Source organism: Molothrus aeneus, chromosome 1 (genome assembly GCF_037042795.1).
Source record: "Molothrus aeneus isolate 106 chromosome 1, BPBGC_Maene_1.0, whole genome shotgun sequence".
In the NCBI taxonomy this organism is placed as follows: domain Eukaryota; kingdom Metazoa; phylum Chordata; class Aves; order Passeriformes; family Icteridae; genus Molothrus; species Molothrus aeneus.
The window spans coordinates 109,151,911-109,175,897 of NC_089646.1; the positions used below are offsets into that span (position 1 = coordinate 109,151,911).

Consider the following 23,987-nt stretch of genomic DNA (forward strand, 5'->3'; position numbering starts at 1 on the left):
AGCATCAATTAATCAGGTGTATCCAGGAGAGATCTCTGCCAGATAAGAGTAGAAGGATATGGCTCGGAGCGTATAAAAAATAAGGATTACAAGGAAGGTTGTCCTAAAAACGCCCACAATTTTATTTCCCCGTGAGACTGCGCTCCCCCCTACCCATTTCTCCTCAATGTATCAGTTTGTTGTCGCAGCCCTGCACGCTCCGGCTCGCCTCCCTCGGCGGAAGCGGGGCAAACAAACCAAAGCAAACTTTAGGCGCCCAGGGGAAGCCAGGGCCGGGCGCTCCGAGGGCTGCCCTGTGCAGGCTCCGCGGGCGGGGCGCGGACGGGACTCGCACCGCGAGCCGGGCGGGGCTCGGGCCCGGCTGCCTCTTGCCCCCTCCCGGCGCGGATCCCGCCCGGCACACTCCACCCACCCGCGGCTACTTGTGCCCCCCTCCGCGGGCCGGCGGCATTCCCGTGTTGGGCGGCCGCAGGAGCTGAGCCCGTCCTGTCCCATCCCGGCACGGCGCTCATGTCGCGGGGCCCCGTGGCGGCGATGCGGCTGCTGGCGCTGCTGGTGAGTGCGGGGCGCTGCTTTGCCGCGGGGCTTCCTCGGTCCCGGGGCGCTGCTTTGCCGCGGGATGGAGCCGCGGTGGTACTGCCGCGGGGCTCCCGAGTGCGGCCGCCGGAAAGAGGTGTTCCCGTCGGCACTTGGCAGCCCTCCCAATACTGCATGTGGCTGGGAACGGGTTTTCTCTATTTCTTTAGGAATTAGGTAAAAGCCATTGCAGTTTGCTGCCTGAAAGCAGGTGGAGGTAGGAAATCCCTTCAGGAGCGGTATCTGGGATGGGTGGGGTTGCTGAGGCGCCGGGAGAAACAGAAAGGCAATGAGGAGTTCACATTGTTGCCGTTTTCTTGTTCAACATACTCTATACTAGTAAATTGCATTTCCCTTCTGAGGGAGCAGTGCCAGAACGGAAGATAAATCAACAAGTTTGGAACTCTTTATCGCCTTAGAAAAATTACACCAAATTCTTAACAATCCAGGACTCTTTAGGCTTTCTCCTGCCCTTCCCTCACTATTTTTCAGCCATCAGCCTTTAGATCTTCCATCCTATGAAATACTTTCTCAGGCTAATAACAACAACTGTCTCATAACAAACTGAAAACTAAACACTTAGTTTGTTGGATTTGGACTGATGCTTTCTAGCTCTTTTAGCTGGTTTACAGCAAGGTATTCATTGTATCTGTGGCATTTTCTTTCGCTTTTCACCTTTCCAGGCTGGCAGAACGCCTGCGGAAGTTGTGCTGCCGCCACTCAGACAAAGGTGAGGGTGGAGGCCATGCCCTGGGCTGTGCCAGGAGCTGCCGAGCACCTGGGCAGGGATCAGGAATGGCTTGTTGTATGGACAGAATGGAAGGAGCTGGGGGTCGGGACCTTGTTCCCTGAGCTCAGGAGCGTGCAAAATCAGATTTGTTATCTGGAGACCTGATGTCTGATGACTTTAATCCAGACATATAATATAGTAGAGGAAATGTATTTGAATATCCGTATAGAGGCTTTGCCCCAGAGGTCCCGGTTGCCCTTGATGGGCTGCAGCTGCCATGTCCTTAATTGGGCTGCAGCTGTAACCAATGAAGATGACCGGGATAAAAGGGGGCGGGATAGCCAGTCAGGGAGGGCCTTGGAGGATCCCTGACCTGAGAGAGAACAGCATGCAGAAGAAAGAGTCCATGCTGTGAAGATCTGCAGCCATGAGAATACACCCAAGAAGTATGGACTTTAGAAATCTAATAACAACAATATGGGACTCTAGAAATAATAGAAGAACAACAATATAACCATATGTCTGTATAAGTGCATAAGTTGACCAGCAACAGTTAAACCTGTTTTTACAGCAAGGTGATAGTTGGAGTTTGGTTGAAAAATGTTTTATCCTAATTTTGTCCAAATTAACGATGGAAAACATGGAGCACCACTTGTGCAAAAGTTTTTACGTATTCTTCCTGCAATACCTGAAGCCACACCATTGTCCATTTTGGTGGACTTGCACTATCAGGATGCTGTTAGTTTTGCCTGAAGAACATTATTTTTCTCAATCCTCATCATCATCTGTTTCAGCTAAGGCTGGGTCAGGATAAGATGTACTGAGAGTCAACTCAGTATGGCCTAAAATACTCATTCTTAGGATATTAGAGTGAATAAAGCTGCTGGTGGCAGAAGAGAAAGAGAGGCACTGCTGGGTTTTGAAATTTTGGGGTTTTTTTTCCCGTCAAAAAGTCAAGTTTCTTATTCGAGAGTATTGGATTAGGGTCATTTATTTCTTATGAATCTTAAGAAATGACTGAAAAACAAAATTAGTCTAAAAGTAGTGTCTTCTCAAATCTTCTATGTTAGAAGCATCAGAAATGGTAGAAACTCTCCCAGTTTTTCCTGGAAGTATCTCTCAGTGCTCCCTCCCTGCGGGCTGCATGCCTGTATCATCATCCCTGGGTACCTTGCAGAGGTCACAGCAAATCTCCCGGGGATTTTTCCAGGAACCCTTTTCCAGGAACATTTGTGCTGAATGATGGTGCACCCAAAGGGTTGGGCTTGACTTGGAGCGTGTCCAGGGCACACACCCAGAGCCATGGGCCTGCCAGGCAGGCATGGCTATCAAGGATTATTAGACTGGGAGGTTTCTTGGTCATTTCTAAAGGGGGTGGACATCATGGCTTCAACAGAAGAAGTCTTAGAACACTTCCTGCATTTGAGTGAAAGAATAGTTGACAGAGATGAATCTTACTATGGGAGTAGCAAAATTTACCTTTACTCTGAACGTCTTCCTCAGATTGTACTTCGTTGATGTTTGGGATGTTAGGCTGGATATGATGAAATTCAGTCCTGAATATATTAGATGTAATGTCAGAGTCAGTAGCAGTTAATTTTCAGAAGTGATAGAAACAAGTTAAATAAAAACCATCACCACAAAGTGGTCCTTGGTTTTACAAAGAGCAAAGGTGAGTTAATTCAAAGCAACCTAGCTTCTGTTGCCAGTAACATGTTGAAACGTAGTAAAAGTATTTACAACCATCTGTGGATTGATTCAACATTTTAATATTGTTCCAAAAATGAGGGAAAGCCCAGCTGTGGTGAGGTCTGAAAGTAGCTGAGAAATACATAAAGTCTAGTATTTTATCCATTCTATTGAACTGAAGTGGTATTTTACTTTTGAGACCAGACTTCAGAAGAAAGTGATTCTGTCCAGAAGAGACTACAGAACAGTTTAAAAAAAAAAAAAAAAAAAAAAAAACAAAAAAAAAAACCACCAATCTAAAGTCACAAAATCCTGGTTTATGTTTTTTAAGAGAAATTAAGGAACTGGTAGTTGAGAAAAGACAGTGAGTAAGATGTTTAATAAGTTTGCAGATACAAGAAAAGTGGAAGAAAAGTGAATTGCACCATACAATGAGTTATGGTGAATTGCACCATACATTGTCAACATGAAAAAGGAGGTTAAGTTTGAGGCTAAGACATCTCAATATAGATGTTTAAGTTTCTGTGAAGGTATATGGAGATGCAGTGGATGCTGAGTGCACCTGTTTGATTGGATCATATTGTACTTTTGAAGAAAATCTCAAGAGTGTGTGAATGGTATCCCTCCTGAGTAAAACCACATTTGGAGATGCATCCATCTGCTTGTAGATGTTTGATCTGTGAGGACAAGCTAATTCTAGTCTGGAAGATCCATCAAACCATGGGTTGTATGGTGTTGGGTTCTCTGCATCAAATTCTTTGCCCTACAAATCCTCCTATGTTGAGTTTACAATACTTAATTGGACATACCTACAATCAGAAGAGCTCAGAGAGAAATAAATATGGGCTGGTTTGGGGGCAAGTTGAGCAGCACTCTCATCTTTGTGGGTATTGGCTGTATTTCTGCTGGTCATAATGAAAGTTTAGGTGCTTAGCTTTCATTTAGATATGTAAATTTGTGTGCCTTACTCTGAATATAATGCAAGCAGCAATATGGTCAACTTGCAAGGAGCTAAGAATTAGGATCATAAAATGAAGATGAAAATTAAGAGACTTTTCATCTGTAGGACTATCTAGGAGCCCCCTTAGGTTAGTGAGGCTGAGAGACGTCCATCCCTCATTTTTAAGAACAGTTGTCAGGAAGCATTTGGGTGTAGTTTGTTTTGCCCAGGGCCAGGAGATGTACTAGTAGATGACCTTGAAGGGTTCTTCATGCTTGCTTCTCTGAGGTCTTCACATGTTGTGTTCAACACCAAACTGACTCACAGGAGGTGCAAGCTCCAAACCTCCTAACACACAGCACACAGAAAAGATCACATTTCTAGTCATTATTGTTTCCCAGTGTAGTAAATACAGACACATACGTTCTTGGTTACTCAGTCTTTATAGTTTTACAGCTTAAATCTGAGCTTTATGTTGAAAATATGTCCTTTAGTCACTTCCTTACTATGGATGAGGGATTTGGGCAAGAGCAGCCTTACAGTCACTGTACATGGCAGTCACTCCCTTCTTTCCCATGCCTTCTTGCCTATTCCTGTTTCTTTCCTGTAGTGTTTCATTCCAATTTCATTACTCCAAGCCTCAGACTTTTTTTGGTAACCATCCCATTTTCTTCTGACAATGTGTTCGTAGCTCTGGTCAACAGGTGTCATCAGTAGATGTCTGGTTTTTGAGCCAAGGCTGTGATCCACAGCAAATGACAGAGCTTTCCTTCTCTGAGCCATTTAACAAAAGGCAGTTGAAAGATACTAAAAAGAAAAAATAATGTGGGGTGGAGGGGGAAAATTAACGTGTTCAACAGGCAGTAAATTCTGACGTTTCACTTGTCCTTGAAGAAAATGTCATTAAAAAGTGCTTTTCCTCCAGTTTAAGATTTTTGGAACTTTAAAAATTAAAAAAAAAAAAAAAGGGATGGACCCCTTTATGTATCTTGTGAATAAAATCATAATTCTTAAAATTTTTTTGTAGATATCTTCTAAGTCCCTTGTGAGGCTACCTATCAACTGCAGATTGAATAATACAAAAGCAAAAGTATTTTTTACTGTCTTAGCATTAACCTAGAATGTTTTGAGATACATTTTCTACTATGCAAACAAATTGATTTTTACTTTTACTTATCTTAATGAAAGATTTTCTTTTTATAATGGCTAGTGGAATTTTTTACACATTTTTGACACGCATCTCAGTAGAAGATCTGCTTATTCTTGATTTTCAGACGTTTTTGTTTATACTGGGTTCTCAAGTTTCCAATACAAGGAAACTTCTCAGTGCATGCCTCTTGTCTCCATTCAGTTTTGAGGCAATTTTTCCTCCAGTTTACCAGTTAGAACAACCAAGGATGTTTCTGATGATATCTTGACAATTATTCACCTTCCAAAAGAGTTGGAGCTTCTGTGGAAAACCTTGACTATAAAGCAAAATTCTCCTGACACTCTTGCTGGTATAATCTCATTAGTCATGAAAATAAATTTTGAAAATCCATACTATTAGTAAAATCAAATAAGATTAAGAACATCCATGAAAACTGCTTGGTGTGAGATCCTGTACCCTTCCTGATGCATATCCATTAGGGAACTTGCTGCTTGATAATTTCTGTCTTCCGAATCTATACATTGAGAAAAATATAATTTGAAAAACAGTTTTGGTGAACAAGTTGAAACAGAAATCTGCTGTATTGCTCAACACAGTCTGCTGGATTGTGTGGGTACAAGATAACATCTTTTTTTAAAATAAAAAAGAAGCTGTCATCAATTCAGTAATCAAGGCTGAGTCAGAGGGAAGAATAGGGAGAGCCCAGTGAACAGACTAGAAACCAGTCAGAGACTGACTTATTTGAGTAGAAACCCACCTTTTCTGAGCCTGCTTTGCCTTAGGCAGTGGTATGCCTAAGAAAATGATCACCTAAGTTGCAAAATATAAGTAGTAATAATTCTCAGAACAGTAACAGTTTTCACTACCTGTACAAAGTTAAAAAGCTTGATTTGTAGGTTTCACATGTTGCAATAGCCTACTTTTTATTGTTGCTGCTTTCAATACCTACATTTTTTGCAGTTTGAGGGGTGTTGTTACTTGCAGAGTCTATGGTGCCTGGAAAGTGGACATAAATGTGGGGTGTGAAAAGTTGGCTTCTTCCAGTCAGGATTTGTCACCTAACTGAGTCATTCAAAGCCATGCATAGCTGTCCTGGCCTGTCCTGGTGTGTGAAGAGGTAGGCAGTTCCAATGCTGAGCATTGGCCTGCAAGGTTCTGTCAGAGCAAGCACCTCTGCCTTTTTTAAATGAGTGATGCCATTTATTCTCCCAGCAAGGTTCTGAGTAGGAGAGCTGCTTCTGTCGTGTACACTTCAGCAGATGTTTGGGTTAGTCCTTACCTTTAAACACCATTTATCTGATTTTCTTCTCTGATGCACTTGGTAACCCACCACAGCCACAAATCCAAGGTTTGCCCAGAAAAGGGAGCTTCTCCAAAGTGCTGCATGTTTTTAATGCCAATGGTTTTGGGTGAATTTTTCAGAAGTTGTTATGGATAAATAATAAATATTAATTTATACATGTCAGAAGCTTTCTGCCTTATGGCTTTGCTGTTCATAAGAAGCAGGTGACAAAAGTTATGTTTTAGTGTTGCTGAAGAGACATAGAATTAATAATGACTTTTATAATTTCCATTGCAGATCTGTTTGAATTATGGACATGGGCTCTATGTGAAGGTAGGATATAATGGAAAGCTTTTTCTTTATCAGTGCCTGTAGAAGGGTTCTCTGAGCAACATGTCAAAGCCATACCTTATTTCAGTTGATAAATGTCTTGAATTCTACCATTTTGTGAAATGTGAAAACTGCATAATGAATGAAAGCTGAAAAGTAAGTGAATAGATTCCTACATCCATCACCTAGAGTGGAATTGAATTTTAAGAAACTTTCCCCTAACACAGTAAAAATGCAGATTGCTTTTTTGAACTCACTAGATGAAAAACCACTGTTTTGGTGAATATGTTAAACTAGGAGTCAACAGAGACAGTAGAAAATAAAGTGGACAGAAGGATGAGGGGTCTTATACAGAGTGAGAATGAGATGTAGTTAAACAGAGATAGCAGAGACATTGAGTGGATTGAATAGAGGCCTGCTCTTCCATGTATTCTGTTTCAGAGAGAAGGTTAAATATGCAAGGCAGTATTGGTGGGAAGATAAAGACGGTGGTAATGCAGAAATGGTGGTTCAAAACAGCCTTAGTGCCAAACTTCTTCCCACATCTGATGACAAGCATTTAAATCTTCCAGAGTCAGGTGTATTTTCACCAACCGCTGGTCATGGAAACTTGCTCATATTTTTAAAGCCTGTCTTGCCTAATTCTGTCTTCATGAAAAGACCAGTGCAATTTTCCTCTTCAACCAGCTTGAGGACTGTGTAGCTCTTAGGCTGTGACTCAGAAGGCGGATGCTGCTCCATGATTTTGAAGTTCCTAGCCATTGACAGAGCAAAAGTTGCTCAGAAGTCTTGTCTACAGCAGCAATAAAGCATTTATCTGAAATGAGTAAATGCAGTGCTGACATTCCATCTTGTCTTTTCTCAGGTTTATAACCGAAATGACAGGAGTGGCCTGCTGTCTCACCCCAGCAGCCCAGTCAGACAGAAGCGAGAATGGACAGTCCCTCCAGCTTTCATACGGGAGGAGGAAGACAATTCCTACAAGAATCCAATTGCTAGAGTAAGCCCAGAAAGCAGTTAAATAGGAAATGCACATAAAAAATAGAGATGAAAATGTAAAATAAGAGTGTGGCTTCCCTAAAAACATGCACAAATATTTCTGTAATTTTAAAGGACTTGAATGCCAGTTGAAGATGGACACATTTCCTTCTGTTTCCTTTACTTTTAAAGCCTGGTTTGGCTCAGTCTCTCATCTTTTCATAGCCCCATTTTTCATTAAGCTTTGGGAATGCAGTATCTTTGAATTTTTTCACCCCACTACCCCTTCTCAGGTGGGGTTGAACTTGTCAAGTGGGTGCCAAATGTGCTGGTGCTGATTGGGCAGAAGGATGTACATAGAACATGATTATTTATGCCTAGTCTTTTAGGAAACAGAGCTAAAAATAATGCGGGTGTTATCCTGGGTTAATCCAGATGCAAATCACTGAAAGAGTGATTTGCATCTGGTTCAGCACCAATGTTCAAGCCTAAATTCAGCACTCCTGCCACTTTAGCATATGAAGCGACTGCAGGTGGTGGCAAACTGTTGCCCTCTGCTTGGGATGTCCCTTGGTGGTGATACTGCTACAATGCACGCTTTTCCAGATGGTTTGAATATCTGCTGACAGCAGAGAAAGGGTGTAATCTCTAGTCTCTGCAGCCTCTTCTATGTGTTCATCTCCAGGTCTGACCTTTTTCCTCCATCCTATCTCTTCTCCAGTCCTGGTATATTTGCCAGCTGAAGTCTGACCTCCCAGGTCAACTCCCTGCTCCAGATGTTTCTCATCTCCCTGCACCAGATTCTCAAATAGGACATGCAGCCTTTCCTGCATTCATCTCTACATCTCCACAGTCAGAGGAGTGCAGGGAAATGTGTTAAATATTTTTTTTGTCAATTCATTACAAGACAGCAAAAATATTTTGTTGCACTTTTAAATGGGGTTTTATTTACCTATTACTATTTAATTTGTTATATTCCTACTAGATACATTCAGATCTTGAAGATACAGGAATTGTAGTAACTTACACTATATCTGGTCAAGGAGTAACAGAACCCCCATATGGATTATTTGTTATCAATGGAAAGACTGGTGACCTGAACATAACAGGAAGGGTGGACAGAGAAAAGACTCCCATTCTTCTTGTAAGTTGAAAATTAATTTTTTTCTTTATATGTCCCCTCCTATCCATTTTTTTTTCATTTTCTTTAAATGTGTCTGCTTGAAATAATACACATATATAATGTATTTCTGGGTATTTGTGTATACCTGCTTGTATTTGTAAGCATATGTAATAAGCTTTTATAGTATTTAGACTTTGTTATATATAGTGGGTATATTTCTGTTTTGCATATGTGTTTGTAAATATGACAGTCACTCATTGGATTAATTTATTGTTTCTGTCTGTATTATCAGGTCCGAGGCCATGCACTAGATAAGAATGGGGCAAAACTGGAAGAGCCAATAGACCTCCCAATTAAAGTTGTGGACATTAATGACAATTTTCCAGTGTTTTCACATGAAGTTTTTGTTGGTTCAATTGAAGAATTAAGCGAAACAGGTAACCTTATTTTAAATTTTTTTTCTTTTAGTTTTTCCCTGGATATGCAAGGGGACATGTGAATTTGCACTTTGGAGCAGTACATCTGCAGTAGCTAGGGCACATTCTCTTGCTGACATAAGCCAGCTCATCCATGTGTGAATGAAGGATTTTATTCAAGGCTGTGTTGTGTGATTAAGGGAGCGCATGCCCCTAGGGGCAAGGGAGAACAGTATTTCCTTTTGTGGCACCTTTAGTTTGTTGTCAGAGCTACCACAAATCCAGGAACCAGAGTTCTTCTGCAGGAATTGCACCGGAAATGTAATCTGCATTCTAGCCTAGAAGTCACAGCCTATTTAGGAGGGACTTCATTCTGCCATCCTCATCCAAAGCCCTGCTTTATTTGTGGGCTGGAGAGTTAGTTTGCTGGTAAGCACATATGGCTGTGCCATAGCCATTGAAGAGCAGGTTAATGGCCATTTTCCTGTTGACATCAGCAAGCACATGTGGCTGTGCCATAACCACTGAAGAACAAGTTAATGGCCATTAACCTATTGACAACAGTAAACATAAGAGCAACAGATTATTTTCAAGAAGATTAGAAAAACTGGAATAAACAACCTAATAAATACCTAGCAGTGTGTCTGCTAGGTATTTATTAATGCCACTACATGTGAAGAAACATATTAAATTATAAGGGGATTGCCCCATAGGTACCACCACATATATTGAGTGAAGCTGTTGGAGGGCATCAGTACAGATCAGTGGTTTTAATAATGTTCAGGTAAAGAAATAATTAGTGCTCTCTTTATAATAATGTGTGAGGGAAATGTAGCTCATTGTTCAAAAGCTTGTACTTTCTGCTCTATGTGGTATCTACATTTTTCATTCAGAATTACTAAGAGAATTTAACCTGTTTAATTTGTGCATTGAATTTTTTGAGTTTCAGATGTGTAAATGCAATCTTTTTGTTGACTAGAACATATACTTTTGACATGTAGCTATTGGGTTTAAGAACACTTCTTCAACTTCATGTATTAAATAAATAACATCAAGATCATCAGAAAATTGTGCAGTGCATGTAACAAAATGCTCTTATCTTTGACATTGCAGTAAAGTGCATGGTGGTTTAAACAAGTACCATATTTTGTTTGTGTTTTCCAGGTACAATTGTAATGAGGATAAATGCAACAGATGCAGATGAACCAAATAATCTAAATTCCAAAATTGCTTTCAGGATTGTTTCCCAAAGCCCTAGCGCTGCATTCAGCATGGATAAGAATACTGGCGAGGTTCGAGTAGCAAAAATAAACCTTGACAGAGAGGTAAAAAAAACCCCTCCCGTTTTGATGTTTGTTAGTAATGGTTTTCTGGTGCCCATTGTGTCACCCTCAGCCCTGCCTGCAGGGTGAAGAGCTGGCCCTCTTACCTTTCTTAACTTCCCCTGGGATTAAAGCCTTGTCTGTCTGATGCATGCTTTTCAGGAGCAGAGGGAGGAGGCAATGGGATTAAGGCTGTATCCCCCCCACCACCTCCCTAGCACAGCACCAGCCTGATGGTTGTTCCTTTTTGTCCGTCCTGTGCAATCAGGGCAGCAGTTACACAAAACAAGGTGTCATTTCTTTCTGCTGGGGAGTGTATGACAAACATAACCTCGATCACCACCTGCAAAGTTGCTGGCTGCATCTGGATTTTTGTAGCCTGCCATGCAAACTGCGGTTCAAAGAGTTAGGACAGGTGCTACTGTGAAACTGCATTGGAAGTCACATATTACCAGGGCCATGACCTGTGCTTGCAGAATTTTCTCTGGCCAGCAGATGGTGATGGGAATGCTGGCTCTGTGGCTGAGGGATGTGGCTCTGCCTCTGTCCTGGTATGTAGGTGTCACTGGTCTTGTCCCTGTTCATGGGCACTGGAATTTTTTACTTTGCTATGTAAGTAGAGTCTGACTCTTTGTGGGGAAGATGTGAAAGTCCTGAAAAGTACCCTTTGAAAAGCCTCAGTTCTATTCCAGCAGAATCTGTCAAGGCACATGTGTGTGAGATTTACTTCTAGCTAGAGAGGAGTTACAATTGACTGTAAGAGACATTACCAAAATGTAGTAGAGGTTATATACCAAAGAAAGAATTTTTAGCCTGGATTAAACACATTTTTCTTACCATGACAGACACAAAGTAGCTATTCTTTGGTGGTGGAAGCAAAGGACCGTGGTGGTGAAAAAGGTGGGAATGCTGCAACATGTTCTTTAGAAATCAAGATTCTGGATGTCAATGACAATCTGCCTGTTGTTGAAAGTCGTGTAGTAAGTACAATTATCACAATTTTTAGCATGTTCCTACCCCTGCCACTACCCCATAATAAGACAAAATCAGTGCAAAATTCCTTGCACTGATGAAATGAGGTAAACCATGACATCTTTTTAAACAGTGGATTTTTTTTAATTGCAGTTTGAAGGAAGCATTGAAGAAAACAGAGCAAATGTGGAAATTATGCGAATAAAAGTATTTGACAAAGATGAAGAGTTTTCTGATAATTGGCTGGCAAACTTTACATTTGTTTCTGGCAATGAAGGTGGTTTTTTCAAAATTGTGACAGATACCCAAACAAATGAAGGAATTTTGACTGTTGTGAAGGTAAATACAGATTTTAGAGAGTCTGCTTTATATATTAGAATAATTTATCCATCTGTGTTGACAATTTGTGTTTATTCAGTCAATATGTAAAATGTATGGATACTCCTCCCTTGCCATATTTTTAATGCATTCAGTAATTCCATGCAAAATAATAATTTTGTCAAGCTTTTCCGTTTGCATTCTGTGTGATTTCAAATATAACTAGTAGGGCAGGAGTCCTCAGACTTCTCTTGCCCTTTGGGCCACAGTACTAACATGGTGTAAACTTTCATGTTTCTGCTGTCCTTGATTTCAGTATAAATTTCTTTATTTCCCTTGGCCACTGCTAATGTTGCAGGCAACACCTGTTCCATGATCCATGAGCTACAGACAATTTTATGAATTTCAGCAAGTTGAAATGATGATGAAAATATTTTAAATTAATGGAAATGTCTATTTTATAATTTTCACATTTCTTTAGTCCACAAGTACTGAAGATGCATAGATGCATAGTGCCCTAAGTAGCTTTTTCTATTCCTGCTCAGGTTTCCTTATCTGAAAACTGCTAATTATTAAAAAAATATTTGAGCATTATTAAGTAAATGATTAGGTTTAAAAAAACCAAATGCAAACACATAAATTTGGAGTAGCCAGGTAATTGAGGACTGATTCACTGAAAGCACAGGCAGAATATATGGGTAGGACTCCTTTCACATACATTGAATAAGTTTAATTCAATAATATAAAGCCATACCTATGGTGTCATCCATTAAAAATTAGCAGGAGTAACAGATTAAGAAACTTCCTTACACTGTAAGATCCTTACTGCTTAAATATTACTTACATATTTACATCCTTATTACTCAAATAAGTATGCTATAGTGTTATTTAAATATTAAATGTATGTGTGTTGTGTAGATATTGGATTCTGACAAATTCTGAATTTTTTTATTATTTTCTTTATTGCTCCAGGAGCTGGATTATGAAAAAATGCAAAGCCTAAACTTAGGCGTTGTTGTTACAAACAAAGCAGAGTTCCACAAGTCAGTTAAACCCAGTTACAAAGCAGAAACAATTCCAATCAAAATTAAGGTGATCAATGTGCGGGAAGGCCCTGTGTTCCCTGGTGGCACAAAAATTATTGAAGCCAGTGAGAAACTGCAGATAAAACAGGTTATTGGACAGTATCAAGCCTATGATGAAGACACTGGAAAAATAGCAGAGCACATTACGTAAGAATTTTTTATAACCATCATAATTGAGTATGTCAGCAGTCATTTGTTATTGTCAAAATTTGCATGTTAAACAGAAAAAATTTCAAAGGCAATACTTTTCTGCTAAGGATAATTCACACCTTAAACATCAAAATGATCATCAATATTCTATTATGCAGAAAACTGGTGATACAAAAATCCTCCTTCTTTTGTTGTATATGGTGAGACCTGAGTATTTGGGTTGAAGTTGTTTGTGTTTGCATGGCATGTTTGTCATACCTGTCTACTTTTGAGATTAGATTTGCCAATCTGATTCCATTGTCTCCAGTAAAATTAGGAAGGAATATGCAGAAACATTTATCAGTCAGACAGAAAGGGTGTAACACAGACATGTCTGCATGTGTGCACTTGGGTTTTGAATCATAGCTTTTCAGCTAGAATGTTAATTAACCACCACCATGGCCTGTACAAATGGTGCACAGCAGAGTTGCACACCCAGGGGTGGACCTCTTTCCCCCATGCCTGTAATAGTTTTTCATGGGTGTCTAATGCTCAGCTTTTGCTGTGAGAACAGACGGGGGGAAGGGGACAGTACCCAGCAGTGCAGCTCTGTCTCCTGTTCCAGTCTTGCTCCCTGATTGTACTTTCTGTGCTGCACCCATACCTAAATCTTTGATTGTCCATCTTTGCATTATTTTCATCAGATACATGAAAGGAAAAGATGCAGCGAACTGGATCACTATAGACTCAGTCACAGGTGAAATCCGACTTGCTAAAAATCTTGATTACGAATCACCTCATGTAGTAAATGGTACCTACACTATCACCATGTTGGGTGTAACTACTGGTAAGTTGAGAGGGTTTTGTTTTCACACAAATTGCCTATCTAAAAGGGTTGCTGGTTTAACCTACCCATCTCTAAAGTTAGGCAGCAAGTGCAGTCTCAGTATTCAAAGGAGAGACACAGGCAAATCACTTTTTGGAATGGGCTCCCAAGGTATCTGTTTCTCCCCTTTGACTAGATGGAGGTGAACTTTTTATAAAAGTTTTCAAAGATAGGTCTGATAGGAAACTCTACTGGCAAGGTGGGAATTGCCAGTATCTCAATATGCCTATCATCAAACGTAGTCCTAAGTTTTCTCGACTTCTAAGCAAGAAAGACTCTCTGAACTTCTCTTGTATCTAAATAGCATTCTTCATTTATAATCTACATGTTACTGTGTAACCATACAGGATTATTTTTTTTTAAGTTAAAGCAATAAACCAGTTTGTCTTCAGACGAACCTTGTCAATATGTTTATTAACATTAGGAATGAAGCACTGCTGTCATAAGCTCTAGGGAGATCTCTTTCAACTTACTTCAGCAGTGTTGGGATTTTGGAAGATACTAAGATTTGGGTTTTGTTTTTTTTTTTTTATTTTAAGATAAATTTTTGTGCACAAATCAATTTAATTTTTTATATTTTAAATTCTTAGATTCCCCAAGGAAAACAATCACTGGCACAGTCGTTATTCAAGTTAAAGATGAGAATGATAACTGCCCAGTTATTGTGAACCCTGTGCGGACTGTGTGTTCAGATGCAAAATTAGTTGATGTTACAGCTCATGATTTGGATGGTTACCCCTTCAGTTATCCCTTCAGCTTTACTGTCATTGATGAGCCAGAAGGAACAGCAGAAAAATGGATAATTACATCTGGAAATGGTAAGAAAATGGTTTTTTAAATTACTTTCAGTTCTTTGAAGTCCTAAGGTCATAATTTATTCATTCCAGTCAAACTGACAGTTTGGCTGAGTGAGACAGTACAGCAACCCTATATATGGAGTCAGGCATTAAGACCATATGTTGCATTCTGCTCCCTTTACTCTAAAGGTTGTAAAAGTCCAGACATGTCCTCTGGCCTCTGGGGTGTGTTGCCTTCCTTCAGTTTGACCATCTTTGTCTGGCTTGATATCCCATGTGTGATGACCAGGATTTCATGAATAATGCTAGGAACAACCTATCCCCATTTTCTTGTGGATAATATGCAGTGATGCATTACCTGAGCATAGATGACAAGCTGTATGCAAGCCAGCAGTGTGTCCTTGTGGCCAAAAGGTCCGTGGTGTCCTGGGTGCATTAGGAAGAGCGTTAGCAGCAGGTCAAGGGAGGTAGGTGATCCTGCCTCTCCTGTGCCCTGGTGAGGCCGCATCTGGAGTGCTGTGTCCAGTTCTGTGCTCTGTCCAGTTCTGCCTCCTTGGTACAAAAGAGATGTGGAATTCCTGGAGCATCCAGTGGAGGGCAACAAAGATAATTGGGACTTGAGCATCTCTCTTCTGCGGTCAGGCTGAGGGAGCTAGGCCTGTTCAGCCTTGAGAAGAGATGACTGAGAGGAGACCTCATCAACATCTATAAGTATCTGATGAAGGGAGAGTGTCAAGAGGATGGAGCCAGGCTCTTCTTGCTGGTGCCAAGCAATAGGACAAGAGGCAATGGGCAGAAACTGATGCTCAGGAAGTTTCCACCTGAATACAAGGAGGAACTTCTTTACTGTGCTGTGACTCTGCAATTGGAGCAGACTGCCCAGAGAGGGCGTGGAGTCTCCCTCACTGGAGATACTTAACAACTGTCTGGATGCAATCCTCTGCCATGTGCTTTAGGGTGACTCTGCTTGAGCACAGAGGTTGGGCCCAGTGGAGATGCCCCACTGTGGTCCCTCCCAACCTTAATCAGTCTGTGATCTTCTGCCTAAGTTAGTCCTTGACATGACATAGCCACAGGAGCAGGTGTTTTGTTGGCTCCTGATCTCTGTCTGTGGCCTACAACAGATTAATCTCCTCAAGACTGAAGCTGCTTCTCTGTGAGTTCAGCCTTTATCTATCCAGATGACATGGTTGATGCTATACAGGTGATTGGGCTGACTTCCGTGCTGTCTCTGGTCATGTGAAATTTCACAATTATCTAAAGCTGTAAGTGAGCATGGCTGTTCACTTACCAGCATGATTACTTGATCAAAATCATCAATTACTTGATAAAAATAAAAGCACATATACTGTAGCAGCAGCTAATTAAACTTAATTCCATTACATTGGCTGGGCTTTACTGGAGGGGATTTGCTGAAGACTGTAACAGTGGTATTTTAGTTAGTTTACAGGAGTCCATTTTCTCTCTGCTCACTCTTTGTCTTTTTTTTTATTCTTTAACCTCCCTCCACTTCTGTCTCAGACACCAGCGTACAGCTGGTACCACAAAACCTGAAGCCGGGCAGAACTGAAGTTCCCATGCTAATAAAGGATTTCCAAGGGGTCAGCTGTGCTCTGCCACAGTCTCTGCAGCTGACTGTTTGTGAGTGTACAGGTGATGGTGTGTGCCAGGAGAGGTTTGTTGGAGCGAAGTCAGTGGGTCTGGGACCAGCAGCAATTGCCCTAATCATCTTGGCATTTTTACTTCTGCTGCGTAAGTAATTGTTTCATATTATCTCAGAGGCACTGTAATGTAATGTAATGTGGTCTGCAAAGCATCAGGAAAGAAACAATCCAGCTCCCAGGTTTTATCATCTTGATACATTCTGTGTAAACTCCTAGTCTTGTGGTCATGGCAGATCCCCAGCTAATTTTGGTAATATCAGCATTTCACCCTCAAAGGATTTCAAGCTGTGCATTTTAAAATTAATATCAACAACTTTTAATATTTGTTTATGGTGCAGTAAATAACTAGTGGGGAAGCAGTGAGGAACACTTTTGGTATTCTGAGATGTCCCCAGGTGAACCCTAGCTCTTCCTACTCAAACCACAGCACATTCTCCACTGTCTTTTCTGTCACTGCAGATTCACTGCCTTGCTCAGAGCAGCATGTGACATTCTTCTTTGGTGAGATAAAATAAAAGAAGAATAAGAATATTTGTAATTCTGCTGTGGCCAGGTGTAGCAGTGCCGCATTTAAGCTCCCAATAGTTTATTGCTTGCGCTGGTAACAATCTAATTGTGATAAAACAAAGTTCATGCCACAGGAATAATATTCTCTGATTCTGAAACTGGGTTGAGTCCCCCAGGCAACTCTAGTCATGTCAAAGGAGTGGCGAGGTGGAATTTACATGATACCACGTTGTTATCTGGCAGTAAAAGAAGAGGAGGAGTTAGAAATGCTGAGGTTGTACAGTGATAGCCAGGGCTTGGGATTGGTATATGAAATCTTTGATAGAAGTACAGGTACAGACATGTGTGGCCATCTGCAGGATTCAGACCCTGATGTGTTAGTTGTCAGTTTGCTCTCTTGGAAACTGGCCTCGGCATATGCTTCTAGGAAATGCCTTGAATATTTGGGAACCTGTCTTCAGTCCTTGCCAGCCCTCATACTGATCACTAGCTCATTAAAAATACATTTGGGTATGGGAGCTGGCCAAACTTACAGGGGCTGTAAGCATGCTAAGGTCCTAATAACCACACAGTTAATGGCAACCTTCTGTTTCGCTGTAGTTGTTCCACTGTTGCTGCTGCTGTGCCCGGGTGGCTTGGGAGCCAAGGGATTTGGTGGAGCAAAGACGTTTGCTGACATACCAGACCACAGTGAAGCGATGCTGCGTCAGTGGAACAGTGAAGGAGCAGCTCCTGAAGAGAAGGCATGTATCCCTAATAGCCCCCCTTCTCTGTGATTTCTATTCCAGTGTTCAGTTTGGCACCTGGGGTCTCTTCCACACTACAGGAGGATATTTTGAAGCTCTACAACATTGCTGATTTTAACAACACATGAACATTAATCAAAATTGACCCTGTGAGGTTCAGCAAAGGATGTGTGGGAGATGACTTCCACCAGCAGCTGTAGAAAAAGCAACCATAGCACTTAAATCCCAAAATACAAGGAAAGTAATCAAGCAAATGCTGATCATATCTGAGCAGAAGATAGCACTGTGGGAAAAGCATTGAACCAATAGAGAGTGAAACATTTGCTTTTGCAAGCCTGGAATGCTCTGCACCCCTTTGGGATGATGATAAAACAACAAAATAATGGGTTATAATTCTGAGCTTCCCTTCATTGATTTGAAGTTTCAGGCTGTTTTAAATTACTTCTCTGTGTATTTTCTCTTTGAAACAGAGGAAATTCCTTAGTAAAAAAAGAAAAAGGCAGAAAAAGTGCAAATCTGCAGAGGGAACAGTAAATACCAAGAGAAATTTGCTCTTTGTTGCTACACTACAAAACAACATTTTCAAAAAAAGGGCATGACACTGACATGCTTTTGCACAATAACAGAAACAGAAGGTAAAAGACTTTGATTAAGGGCCAATGCTCACACCAAATTCTTGTCAAAAGATAATTAACAAGCCAAACTGCTAGGGGAAAAAAGGGCCAGGCAGTACAACAAAGGTGGCAGGTAGTGCATATTTCCCCACTTAGTGTCTGAGGAAAACTGGGCAGAGTTTTTCTGGGAACAGCTGAGCTCCCTAGAGTTTTGCAATCCTCTTTTTGGTGGGTTTTTTTGCTTTGTTTTGGTTTTGGTTTTTTTTTCATTTTCAATCCTCTGAGTTTCAAGAAAATAATGATCTGTAGAAACATTTCTATAAACCTTCTTGGCAATACATTTGGGGAAGCTGCACCCTGTTTTAGGAGGCCTTTTACTCTTTGCAGCAACATGTATAAGTGCAAATTCAAACAAGTCATAAGGCAGCACCCTCCCTGTTCCCACCCAGCCCCACTGCTGGTTTGGTGAGTTCCATGTGCTAGACAGCAAAGCTTTCATGTCACATCTTAATTTGTCTTATTTATGTAGCCAGTGCTAAGCTTCATTCCACCCACTGCACTTGGGAACGTGAAAGGAGGAACAACAGCAGCGGCAGCAGGAGCAGCAGCAGCAGCAGGAATGAGTGGAGAAGAAGCTCTAATAGGAGCAGGCAGCTCTGTCTCTCATGTAGGAGAGCATCACAACACCATTACCAGGGAAAGGTGGGAAGAGCAAAGGCATCTTCTTTCTGCTGCTGACTATGGAGGCATGGCAGCTGGAGCAGCTGAGGGCATGGCAGGTGTGGATGGGAAGACAGTCGTGTCTGGAGGAGGAGTTGCTATGGGGGCAGCTGGAGCCATGAATGAAGAATTCTTAAGAGACTACTTCAATGATGTAAGCATATGACCCAAAAATAATAGTATTTTAATGATTGCACTTAGCATTGTGAAATATCATGTTATGACTGACAGAGGTGAGTAGATATGTAGGTATGAACAGTCTTGATACTGTGCACATGGAGTTGGGGACATTAAGGATTTTTGGATTGGCCACACTTGGAGTGGGACTTGGAGTGTGACAGTGTTCAGTCTTCTAGCACTGAATGCTTGCAAGGCCACACAAATAGACCTTTCTCTCAAGGGAGATATTTGTGGATGGGATCCAGAATATTTAGCAATAGCATAGGAGTGCCTTGCCCGGGAAAAAGCCCTGAGAAAGACTGTGTGATCTAAATTTCAGGGACTTAAGAACATGAAACTGATCTCTAGGGAGGCACCTGTGACTCATCATGAGTCACAGCTCCAAACTTTACCACGGAGCAGGTTTTTGAAAGATAAGCTGAAGATGTCATACACCAGTGGGTGGGGCTGTATTTTCAAAGTAGCTGGTGCAGTGAGTGGTGCTGACTTGTCTGTTTGCCCAGCAGCCTGGGTAAAGGGCCATTCATCAAAAGTGTATGAGGCATATGTTGCAATCCCCTTTCTTTTCTTTTTTTTTTTTTTTTTTACTGACCTAACCATTGGCCAGTAGGTTGTTCCTACTTGTTGAAGCTACTTCTCTTCATGTTACACACATCATTAGTCCTTTGGCTGGTGAGCTCCTTGTAGTGAAAGTTTGACTTCCATGCACCATCACCTGTACAAACAAAACGTCTTCACACCCTACAACTGGCAGCTGATGTGGTTTTGCAGGGCAGTAGCTTTGCAGATTTCAATCACCATCTCAGGCCAGGGAAGGATTTGAGCTTTAGGTACTTGTATGTCTCGGAGTACTCTAGCTACTAGTCTCCTGGGTGAAGAGATGCAACAGTAGCAATCTCCTTTTCTTCCACTCTTTGTGACATAACTTTAAACATGACTGCCTGATGAAGTCTGCAGGAGGAAAGTCATACTCAGTATCCATACAACTTCTGGGAGGCTAAAATATTTAGGGATTAGGGGTGAGGAAACAGACAAGTAATCAAACCAAATAGATTCAGCTGCTGATTTTTGTGGCAGAATCTTGGGTTGTGTGCCTACTTCCAGGATCAAATGCAGATAAACATGCAGGGTCAAATGGGTTCTGGATACATAGCATGTTACACAGAGTCCTGAGCTAATTTGCAGTCCAGAACTTCAAATGTGGCAGAAAGGTGGTTCTGAGCACAAGCCGGGAGCCATATTAGATAAAGCTGGTTCAGCAGGCCCAGAGGATTTGGCTTTCTTCACTTTTGGAATTGGAGCTGATGCTGACACATACATAGATATTTGTGCCAGCACCGCAGCAGCTCCATGGCAGACACTGCTTTCAGATTGAGCTGACCCTATAAGCACTGTAGCCAGAACTTATGAGCCCTCCTTGTTACCAGATAGCTTGCAGAGAGCCTAAGAATTTATGTGATGAACTATGCATGCCTGCTTTACTAATCCATTTAACTTTTTGTGTCCTATTGGGCATCTTGGATGTGATCCTGTAGTCTGTGCTAGTGAAAAGGGCCATGGTAGGTGAAAACATGTCAGCATGTACTCAGTAAATGTTTGTTTAAATGTTAGGATACTCTCAGAAATGGTCTTGGTGTTCTCCCACAGAAACCTAGTCAGAGGTGAAGTTCATTCATTGAACTAAAACTAAAACAATTTCTTCATGATTGTGGATCAGTATCACAAGTGGCACATTTACTGGAAGGAACAGCAGCAGGTGGTGATGGTATCCAAGGCTTTAAATATAATCTTGGATTTTTCTTCTCATCAAGTGTACTGTCAAGTTCAGACTAATTTCAAAAAAGCAAAAAAGCATGTTAGGCACAGCCCTCACTTGGTTGACAGTTTCTGTGGGATCAGTTCAATTTCTTATTTCAACATTTGTTGAATTTGTTGAATTGTCCAAGTATTTCTGATTTTTCAAAATTACCAAGTCTGGAGCTGGCATTAATGAACTTTTGCTTGCTTTTGTTTTCTGTTTGCAGAAAGCTGTCTCTTTTGCGGAAGAAGACGAAGAGCAAGCTGCAAAAGACTGTCTCCTGGTTTATTCCCAGGGAGAATCAGGCTCCCCTCACGGCTCCGTTGGCTGCTGCAGCTTTATTGAGGGGGATCTTGATGACCATTTTCTTGATGATTTAGGAGACAAGTTTAAGACTCTAGCAGAAATATGTATAGGTAGACAGATCAACATGAAAGATGGTGGCTACAAGAATGAATCAGGTTTTGGTCTTAGTGAAGCAAAGTCACAGTCCTTACATCAGAAAAATGCTTCCACCTCTGAACAAGCCTTTGCCTCAGGCAGTGGTTTCCAGTCCATCCCACCCGTGCACACAGGCAGTAGCACAGGAGAAAGCACCCTGTCCAAGGAGGTGGTCACAGAAACAACCTTTTCATCATCCCATTCTGGGCAGCACAGTGCCCAGCACCTCCCCACAGGCCACGCGGAGAGCAATGTCACTGTGACAGAAACATCCTATTCTGTGGGGGCTCCTGCCTGCTCAGCCCCAGTCTTTTTAGACCCCCAGTTTAAGGAGAACGTAGTGGTGACAGAGAGGGTGCTGGCACCTGCATCGAGCATTCAGGGCATGGTTAAAATCCCTGATTTGCCACACAGAAGTAACGTGGTGGTTACAGAAAGGATGGTGAAGTCGGCAGGTGCAGGGCCAGGAGCCCTGAGAGTTCAGGATCTTCCTGACTCTCAGTATGTTGTGGTGAGGGAGCGAGAGAGGGTCCTTGTGCCTGCTGCAGAGCAGGGCTCACTCAGCTTCCCCACTGCGATAGAGGAACACAGCACAGTGCGGAATGAAAGGGTGGTGACAGCCTCGGGGCTGCAGAGCAGAGCTGAACAGGCAACAGGTGCCAGCTCAGGAAGGCAAGAGCATGTTCTGATCACAGAATCCCCACTTAAGTTGATGGGCTCTGACTCACAAGGGCCATCTCCTGCCAGTGCCACACTGAGCAAGTCTTCCAGGGTCACCAAATACAGCACAGTGCAGTACACTCGCTCATAGTCTGGCTCCGTGCAGGAGTGGCAGTGTCCAGCACCCTTCTGTCTGCATGCATCCTGCCTCAGGCTTTTCCATGAGATCCAAATTTGCTGGAGCTTCCAGAATGACATGTACTCATTTGCACTAGTTTGTATAAATATGGATTGTATGACCATGAAGCAAGTAAGGAAATCTGGTGTCATGTTACACTGGCCTTTGAAATGGAAAGATGTGGGAAATACTTTTTTCTCCTGGTTTGCTGGTGTTTTTTATTGCTTTTTATTATACAGATAGTGAATAATGCCACATAACTAGAGCTGCATAATTACGGGAAAACAGGAAAAAAGTCTCCAGTCTAGTGATGGATAGTAGCCTGCAAAGCACAAGTTTTTGAACTGCTATTGAGTGTATCTGAAGTCCTCCTGTGAGGGCAATCAGTTTCTCATTGTGTGTTTGCCGTTGTGTTATGAGCCATGGTAGCTCCTCCTGAACCTTGTAAAAAATCTTCCTGAGAAGCCCAGGCCACCAAAGCTAGTATGCCTTCAGAGCAGTGGTGTGTTGATCTCCTGAAGGGATGTCACAATTTCAGGTTATCAGAATTTGTAACTTAAGCAATCAATACTTGCATGTTACCACAGCCGTTAAAGAGAGCAATCTGCAAAAAAGCTGAGAACTTCAATTTTTCATTACCTCAGTCTAAAAGTTCCATTACTTGGTGTGGGTCTACACTGACATGGACAAGTAAGCATTTGCATCATGCACGTTCTTCACTTTATTTAACTTATGAGAAACAGCCAAGGCTTACCTTAGCCTTAGAGCCAGAGATTCAGTCAGTGGCTTTGTCAGCAAAGTTTATAGCCCTTGGACATCTGTAGGATCTGATTTACAGGTGCAATTTGGTATTTGAAATTGGTTCTGGAACTCACAGACATAGAAGTCAGCCTTGTGTGTGTGAGGTTCCACTAGTTTCAGTACCAGAGCTCAAGTGGCTGGTATAGTGCTGTGTGATGACAGCTTCCCTTGGCTGTGACAAGGTAACAGGAAGCTCCCTTTAGGTCTGCCATATTTGAGCTTACTTTGCTTTCCTTGAAGTTTATGTGGTAAAAGCAAGAGGTGGTACTGCACTGTTTGGCAGTACGTATATATATATATATAAAAATATATATATGCACATGTAAATATTTGTATGCTGTTTGGAACATTCTGAAGTTTATTTTGTACAGGAAGAACTGCCTTACACTCCTTGTGTTTTCTCAGGTAGAAGTATTTTAGATGAGGCATAGGTAGTGTGTCTGTCTCATACCTGTAAAATCAACAAGTTGGTCATAAGGTACTGCGAAGCCCGTGGACCTGCAGAACTTTCAGGTTGTCTCCATCTCCTGGAGTTTTCCTGCAGCTGCAGTGTTATGTTTTCCACTGATGTGTTCTGCCTTTGACTGGAAATGCTCTCAGTGTGTTTAGTTGTACTAATAGTAAAAGTTGCTTCAAAAACATAAATACGTAAACTGGGAACCATGGCTGTGCATCACTCTGATAGCTGGGCCATTATGTTAAGTGGAGTCGTATTTTCAAACATATCAGACTCCCTGCTTGCTCAGACCTATTGGTTATTTATCTCTTACACTACGTTTTTAAAATACACATACTTATTTCTGAGCAAGGCTGCAGTTCCAAGTGGTCACCACTCTTCTGACTTTCTGATAGAGTACTTTGTGGGTTTATGCAATCTTAAAATAAAGAACTCTACTGTATTTTTTAATTCTTCATTCAAACAGCTACCCCAGTGAAAACACTGGTTTTCCTACTG

At 41.6% G+C, this 23,987-nt stretch overlaps 1 protein-coding gene across 1 annotated transcript; it reads left to right on the forward strand.

Moving 5' to 3' along the window:
• Positions 1-510: 510 nt before the first annotated feature.
• LOC136554527 (desmoglein-2-like) lies at positions 511-22,229 on the forward strand. The gene is made up of 15 exons (XM_066546552.1): positions 511-555; positions 6,665-6,700; positions 7,563-7,697; positions 8,661-8,819; positions 9,091-9,235; positions 10,379-10,539; positions 11,382-11,516; positions 11,662-11,847; positions 12,799-13,058; positions 13,745-13,887; positions 14,517-14,744; positions 16,245-16,475; positions 17,495-17,637; positions 18,784-19,128; positions 21,179-22,229. The coding sequence occupies exons 1-15, from the start codon at positions 511-513 to the stop codon at positions 22,202-22,204; spliced, it is 3,378 nt and encodes a 1,125-aa protein (XP_066402649.1). The 3' UTR covers positions 22,205-22,229.
• Positions 22,230-23,987: the final 1,758 nt, after the last annotated feature.